The sequence below is a fragment of the Myotis lucifugus genome, unplaced genomic scaffold (genome assembly GCF_000147115.1).
Source record: "Myotis lucifugus unplaced genomic scaffold, Myoluc2.0 scaffold_95, whole genome shotgun sequence".
In the NCBI taxonomy this organism is placed as follows: domain Eukaryota; kingdom Metazoa; phylum Chordata; class Mammalia; order Chiroptera; family Vespertilionidae; genus Myotis; species Myotis lucifugus.
Genome location: NW_005871143.1, coordinates 1,258,805 through 1,267,087, shown reverse-complemented (window position 1 = coordinate 1,267,087; position 8,283 = coordinate 1,258,805). Strand labels below are relative to the sequence as shown.

Here is an 8,283-nt window from a genome sequence, read left to right as displayed (position 1 = left end):
TCCTGGCCAAATGATTTTATTCCCTATGCCATTTAAATTTCTACCCTGTGAGGACAAATGTTTTAATTTCCATGCCCACAGGCGAGGCCCTTGAGGCCTGGAGAAGTTAGAATTTGACAAAAGTGGAAGGTACAGAGGCTGGAGGCTGTGGGAGGAATCTAGGAGGTCCCTTGAAATGTAGTGTGTTTGTGTGGGAGAGGGAAGGACAGTGGGAAGGGATGGGAGTTTAACTGTGGAGAGTCAGTGCTCGGCCAGTAAGGGGAGCTGCTGTCGTAGGGGAGAGTGACGGTGGCAGGTTATGGGGTGGGTTATGTTTTGGATGTGAGCAGGTGACAGCTCTGAGGACCCGAAGGCTGCACGGCCACATAGTGTGCTTAACCACCTCTGTGGAGTTGCTGGGCAGTCCCTCCCTCGAGCCTCTCCTCTGCCATGTGACAGTGAGGGAGGCTCATGTTGTGTCCCATTCTGCTCATCCATGAACCGTCTCTCTCCTCCATCCAGGTTCCGTGTGCACCACCCGCACCAAGACGGGGGTTGGGTACCCCCAGCTGAGTGCCGTGATTGAGTGCGCAGACTCTGCCCATGGCCTGAAGGGGCACATCATCTCTGTAAGTCTCCAAGCGGGGCTGGGGGCAGGTTGGGGGGGGGGGGGGGGCATCTCGGGATTGCAGGCCCCGAGGCAGCCCTGCTTCCAGTTGCCTTTCACCCAGCAGCATCCTGTGGGCCAGGGAGTGAGCAGCATGTGGTCACAGCTCACACTGTGAGCAAGGCGGGCACATTAGTAAGAATTCTGGTCAGTAACAACTCAGAGTGGTAGGCAGCATGATGGAGGGTAGGTGGGGAGTGTTGAAGTGAGAGGGCCGCCCCAGATGGGGTCTTACACAAAGGACATGTGTTGTCTCACAGTCTGGAGGCCAAGTCCGAGATGAAGGTGTCAGCAGGGCCACGGACACTCTAACTCCGGGAAGGCTCTGTTCCAGGCCCCTCGAGCTTCTGATAGTTCCTTGGCTTGTGGCACCATAATTGCAGTTTTCATACGGTGCCCTCCCTGTGTGCATGTCTGTCTTTGTGTCCAAATTTCTCCTTCTTATAAGAACATCAGTCCTTGGATTAGAAGCCCGTCCTGTCCTCCTTCAGGATGACCTCACCTTCGCTGGTCACATCTCAGTGGTGCGGATGTGCCAGTGGGTCAGCAGGTGCCAGAGAGAGAGCAGACGCAGTGGCGTGGTGGGGGCAGCAGTTAGATTTTTGCGGGTTGAGACGAGTACGGGAAGGAGGTGAGGAGAGGCAGAGACAGTGACCTGACACTTTCATGAAGCTCCTGGAAGAACACTTCCAGAGTGCTCAGGGGATTGAATGGATGTCGAGATGAAATCCTCACTTTATCTGTAATTCTACTCCACCTTATTGCCGTGGCCACAGTGCAGAGTTGGAGAGAGTTGTCTCTCCCCTTCTACACGAGGTGCTCAGACAGGACAGCGCGTGTCCATACCAATTGGACCTCAGATAGAACCATGGCTTCCACTTATGTGGATGATGCATATGTGAAATTTTTTTTGTTTTTGTACAAATTCTGAAGTAGTGACATATTTTTAGTGGTTCTATAACAATGGACTCATAGTGAATATAGTAAATTAAGTCTTCAGATCTTTTCAGTTGCACAGTTGCTAAGCTATGCTCCCACATTAAATGCTAGGTTATTTTTTTTTAAGTCCAAATGCTTTGAATTTCATATCCCTGGGGAATGATATCTTGTTGATTTTGGCTCAGCATTTCAGCTGTTGAGGTTTGATTCCTGGACCTGCTTGGCGGGTATGCTAACACTCATTAAACGTCACATATGCACATTGTCCCCCTTGAGCCTTATCACAGCCTGAGCTGCAGCTGTTGCTTCCCCACTTGTGATCTCCAGGTAACCACTGAAGCCAGGAGGCAGGTCCTTAACTCCAGCTCTAGAGCTGATTTCCTGGGCTCCTAATTCTTCAGGCCTTTCATCCACCCATCCATCCACCCATCCATCCATCCATCCAGTCGACAAGGCTTTATTGAGCTTCTACTGTGTGCTAGAAGCTGGTAAATGACTGAGGTTGATTGGTTGCAGACGGAGTTCTAAGGCCTCCTCTCCAGGCCCTTCCCTTTAGCTTTTGCCACAACGAACAAATTAACACCCACTTATTAAACAACTAGTGTGTATGAGGCTGACACAGAGCTGTCACCCTGCATTTGCTGAGTGAGGTGACTGACCGAGAAGTCATCAGACTGCACCCTCTCCAGGGTGCCCGTGGTTCTCAGAGGCTCACAGTAGCCTTGTCTTGGGCTGCTGCATGAGCGTCACCTGGGAAGCTTTGTACAGTTGACATTCCTGGACCCCATCCTGGTGAATTCGACTTTTCAGAGGTTGGCCCCCAGTGCACCATGTCTCATCAGCCATAAGTCTCTATTACCATCAAGAATCTTAATCAGAATTTAGATTCTCTATTATACACCTTGAATGGCTACCATTTCCAAATTGGTTGGGAGGTCAAATTCGTAGGTTTACTATGAACACATTCCACGATCCTGTACGTGTGTCTTTCCAGAAATGTCACACTTGCTTAGTTCACGGGACCGTTTGTGGGAGGGGTGGAGGCTCTGCTAGCACCGCAGTGACTGACGGGAAATCGGTTTGGGCTCCATGCACAGCACACCTAGTTTCTAGCTTATTTCAACAGTTCTGCAAGCGCGGTGCCCAGAACAGCAGCATCAGTATGAACTGAGCACTTGTTAGGAAAACTCGGATCCCATCCAGACCCGAACCTGGAATGCGGATGGTGAGGCCCCGGAGTCTGTTTTCACAAGCCCTCCAGGTGCTCCTGATGTGCTGTCAAGACTGAGAACTGCCGGCTTGGCTTCTGCAGTTCGGGTCACTGTTCCAGAGGCAGGTCTCATCTGCTAGCGCTAGGGAACTAGCGGACTTGTCAGCTGGGGCAGTCTGGCCTGGTGCTCCGAGGGTCTTAACTTTCCATTAATGCAAGAGGTTTCCTAGACGGGTTAGGAATTCAGTTTGATCAAATGAAGTTCACAGACTTATGTGGGGTCTGTAGGCTTGACTTCAGCTCCTTCTTTCTGCCCAGCTGAGAGTCTTAGGCTTCAGAGCCGCCATTTTACCCACCGTCCCTTTGACTAGTGGAGTTTCACAAGTAGTTTTCCCCCAATCGCCGGCCGTTCTAACCCCGCTGGAAACCCATCAGATGTTTTGGATCCTGCCACTCTGTCCAGTTGCCTTCCAGCTGTCTCATTTCCCCCCTTAGCTGCTGAGTTAGCACATCCATGCCAGTGACATTCAGAAGGAAGCCACAGCATAGTCTGTTCAGCAGGTGCTTACACCCAAGTGGCTGGACTTGAGTCAGGTTTCTATTTATTGTGGCCCACGTGGGCTCTGAGAGGCAGAGACCTAAAAAATTCAGGAATCCTCCCCCTCCCCCCATGTAGGTAAAGATGAAGGTGTGACCAGTTAATTTTGTCTTGTCATCTGCTAAAGACATCACACAAAGGAGAGGATTTTAAAGGTGGAAACAACTTTGGAGGAAGTAATGGCTATCATTTATTGAGCATCTACTATCTGCCAGGCATACCATACATATAATCTTTAATCCTTGGAACAACTGTGGGTATCTGTTATCTTTTGATAGGCGTGTTAGTCAGGGTTTTCTAGACAAACATCCAGTAATGTGTGTGTGTGTGTGTGTGTGTAGAGAGAGAGAGAGAGAAAGAGAGAGAGAGAGAGATTTATTGGAAGGAACTGGTTCATGTGCTTATGGAGGGTGACAAGGGCCAAGATCTGCAGGATGACTCGGCAAGCTAGAGAAAGCTGATGGTGGAGTTCAGTCTGAGTCTGCAGGCCTGAGAACCAGGAAGAGCCAATATTTCAGTTGGAACCAGGAGGAAAAGGCTCACTTCCCAATTGAAAGGCAGCCAGTTAGGAAAAGTTCTCTTGGGAAGGGTCAACCTTTTTGTGCCATTTAAGCCTTCAACTGATTAGATGGGGCCCACCCACATTAGAGAGGGCAATCTGCTTTACTCAGTCTACTTGTTTAAATGTGACTCTTATCCACAAACACCCCACAGAAACATGCAGGTTAATGTTTAACCAGACAAGGTGACACACACAATTAGTAATCGTCCCAGGTGAGGAGACTGAGGCTTGGAGTCCTTAGGTAACTTGTTCAGCATCACACTGCTGGTGGGAGGCAGAGTCAGCACTCAGGCCAAAGTCTGTTCATCTCCAGGGTTCCACTTTCTCCGTCATCAAAAATAAGGAGACTCAAAGCAGGTGAAGGGCTTGCTGAAGTCACACAGAATGCAGGTTCTGCAGGACCCCAGGCCTGCCCATGTTCCCACCACATTGCTTCCGGAGACTTCAGCTTCATCTGTTCTAATAGAGGCCCGATGCACAAAATTCATGCAAGGGGCTCAGCCCTTGCAGCCGCAGCAGCTTGCCTTGGCCCTCGCAGCCCCGGCTTCGTCCGGAAGGTCATCTGGAAGGTCGTTCAGCTGTCCAGTCTAATTAGCATATTATGCGTTTATTATTATAGATACCAAGACCTTTCCCCTCAGAGTCCTCAAGCACAGAGTCAGGAATCAGCACCCACCGAACCGTTGGAAGGGGAGGGATTTGCACCAACAACCCAAATGGCTTGGACTTTGTAGCGCTTCACAGGACCTATAAAAGGCCTGTGACTAGGCTGACTGGGATTAGTACTCTCTCTTCTTTACTGGAGTTCAACATGTTTATCACGGAGGTTGTGAGGGTCTGTTCATGACAGAGGGTCGGTTGATTCAAAGCAGCCCCCACCTTCTCCTTCCCTACACCCAGGCAGTGCCCTCATCCCCTCATTGACCCTTGGCCAAGAAGTAAAGGTTGATCAGCAAATTTCCTATAATTTTATTGATTTAATGTAGTACTTTAGAAACAGTTAGACCTTTATTTAGAAATACCTACACAAACTCTTCCAAATAATTTTTTTAGGTTTGAAAAATTCCCCAACAAAAGTAGGTTTAGCTTAGAAAAAGTTAGAAAATGCAAATAAAGGTAAAGGAAAAATATGACTAGGACTGCTGTCATCTTAGGATAAACACTGCTAACGTTTTGATAGGTACACTTCTAGACATTTTTAGAGTTTTCTCTGAACCACGGTTCTAGTCCTGTTCTTCTATTATTATAGCTGTGTGACCTTGGCCAAGTCACTCAACCTTCCTGAGCCTCCCTTATCTCCCCACCCCCCCTTTACAAAATATCAACTTCAGGTTCTTGTGGTGATTGAATAGACAAGGGACGTTTGGAACAGTTCCTGGCTTATAGTAGGTGTTTGATTCAAATTTCTTCTGCCTACCCCATGCTTGCTTTTACTACCCCTTATTTGAGGGAGGAGCAAGTCTTTTTTTTTTTTTTTATTTAAGAAGAGGTAAGATTGAACACCACTCATGCGATGTGATGCCTTTCCTACTAATATATAATGTTAACACTCTTGAAACACAAAACGAGCAACCCTCGGAGTATCTGCACACTCTTTTAGTATATGTGCTGCTGGAGCAAGCCCTGCACACTTTCTTTAAAACAAGCTTCCAGCAGTTAAGAGTGTTTCTGGATGAAAATCAATGTCTTCCTCAGATCTCAGGGGGTTGTCCTACTGCTCTGCCTCCTGAGAACATGAAATCATGCCTTGAACAAGTTTGGGAAATAATTGGTAGCAGGGAGCGACCCCCGTGCCCTGAGGCATGATGTGACGTTGGGGTGCACTGGGTGACGTGTCATCAGCATGTTGCTCTGCAGGGTTTATTTCATGGTGGGCACCAGACAGAGCGAGCAGAGGATGCTGGGAGTGTGACTTCTCTCCCCAGCAGGCACAAGTCCTGTTCACTGCACATCCAGTCCATCCTGGGAGCAGAGCTCACGTTCTCAGGGTCCTGGCAGCTCAGGTCTTCTGAGGCCTCATCACTGACCACAGTGATGTGGAATTTCAGGGCCCCACATGAGACACCCCAGCAGTCACAGGCTACTTACAAGCAACTGAGCAAAAGGCGTAAGGTGTGTGTGTGTGTGCGTGTGTGTGTGTGTGTGTGTGTGTGTGTGTTTAAAGTCAGACATTGTTAGGGATCTATTTGTTGTTAATCCTCACCAGAGGATATTTTTTCCATTACTTTTTCAGAGAGTGGATGGAGAGAAAAAGAAACATCAAATGTGAAAGAGACACATTGACTGGTCGCCTCCGGCATGCTCCCCAAACACGAAACCCAGTACATGCCCTTGACCCAGAATGGAACCTGCCACCCTTCCATATGCAGGCCCATGCTCTAACCATCGAGCAACACCATCCAGGGCTGTTAGGGACCTATTTTAACAGAAGCATGAGTTTATATCATCTGTTGAGGTTATAGGTTTGAAACCCTATTGTGTTGTCCTGATTTAGATAAAGAGGTAAAGCACTTTAAAAATAATTGGCAGGACACGTGAAGGGCAGATGGGTTGTACCTTTGAAAGAGAAACTCCATCAGCGCACCCACCTTCCTGCCAATTGCAAAGCAAGGCGGTCTGTGTTCTTCCCAGTGCTTTTTGCCGCTCTGAGGGCGGGTCCCACCTCTGGGCAGCTATCGCTTCCCTCTGAGACCTGCTGTTTCTCCAAGACCCGCACTGAGTTTGGGCTCTGTCACATCTCGCTGCCCTGAGCACCAGCCCACCTGCCCCGTGTTTGCCTCCTGGCCTCTCCCTGTGGGTCTGGCTGCTGCTCCAGACCACCCTCGCGCCCTTCGCCTGCTTGGACCCCACACAGCCACACTGCGCATAGCAGGGAGCCTGGTCACGCTGTGCCCTTTGTGTATGTGAGGAAGCACAGTGGCTTTGCATCCGGGGAACCGGGTACTGGGTTGCTGGTGTTTAAACATAACCCCACCGGGCAGCCCAGGATAACAGACCGTGCTGGGTGGGGAGGGTGGGTGTCAGACTAAGGTAACTGGGCACATTACATGAAGGGGAATTGGAAACACGGAGTGCCTGGAAACATAAAGGAACGAACTCAGTGTCCTTTCTGGCTCTTAAAATAATCCAGCCCTTGTACTGAATAAATCTCGCCTCACACCAGGCAGGTGGGGAGGGGTGACTACTGAATGAGAGTGAACTTGGAGGGCGGATGGCTGGGCAAGCTGGGTAAGTGGCTGGAGGAGGAGGAGGTCGGAGGCCCTCTGACGTTCAGCACCTTCCCAGGCAGAGGGCAGGGCTGGGGTGGAAGGTGCCTGCTGAGGGGAGTGTTGGGCTTTGGCTCTGAGGGTTGTGTACTTGGCTGGGGGTGGGTATGGGTATCAACTCCCAGTCACCCCAGGGGAGAGGGAGGGCCTGGTGAGCTCCCACTGACATCCTTGTTGCTCTCTCCTCTTTGAAGGATGGAGGCTGCACATGTCCAGGAGATGTCGCCAAAGCCTTTGGTGAGGAGAATGGAGGGCGGGAGGGAGCGGAGGGAGCGCCCTGCAGCTGTGAGCTGGTTGTGGGGTGGGAACCTGGAACGGGGTGGGATCTGGAAAGAGGTGGGGGGACCTGCAGGGATGTTCTGGGCAGTCCCGAGTGTCCTCTCCCTGGATTGCAGCGCCCCCTGGCACAAATCCTGGCATCAGTTTCATTCTGGCTGGTGGCAGAACCGGCCGAGCACCCAGGGATAGATTTAGGGATGGCATCCTGCAGGCCAGGGGTGGGCGAAGTCATGGCTCAGAAATCACAGCTGAGAAGGCTCGGGCCCCTGAAGAAAGGACAGTACCAGGTCCAGATACGCAGTAACTTCTGGGAGGGTCTGTGGGGAAACCCCATAGCAGGGCTGGCTTCTCAGAAGCAGTTTCTTACAGGAGGCTGAGGAGCCCGTTCCCCACTAGGGGGCAGCAGTGTCCAGCTGTGAGCCGGTGGGTTGTTCTCAGGAAAGTACCTCAACATGCTGGGAGGGGGGGTTTGTCGCGGTGGGGGGGATCCCCCTCCCACACACACCCCTAAACCCGGGAAATTTCCTGGTTCAGAGAAAAAAATTCCCTGCGGGGGGGCCTCCCCAGGGTGGAAAGGGGGGCGCCTTGGTATTGCTGGAAGGAGAAAAAACCAAACTTCCGGGGCTCCCCTTTTTTTTCGGGACCAAAAGTAAATTGGCGGGGATAAAGTTCCTTTTCTTGGGGGAGGGGGGTTTTTTTGGGGGGGGGGGAAGGGGGGGGCCTCTTCCCCCCCCCCCGGGGGGCCCCCCCCGGTCATTGGAAAAAGAGTCCCCCCCCCAAAAA

General features: G+C 50.8%; 1 protein-coding gene across 1 annotated transcript in view; it reads left to right on the top strand.

The window, feature by feature from the left end:
- Positions 1–8,283, top strand: part of GMPR (guanosine monophosphate reductase) — a 41,984-nt gene that overhangs the window by 27,451 nt on the left and 6,250 nt on the right. Inside the window, 2 exon segments of the mRNA XM_006091757.3 lie at positions 502–608; positions 7,416–7,458. Of these exon segments, the coding sequence (XP_006091819.1) occupies positions 502–608; positions 7,416–7,458 (150 nt within the window).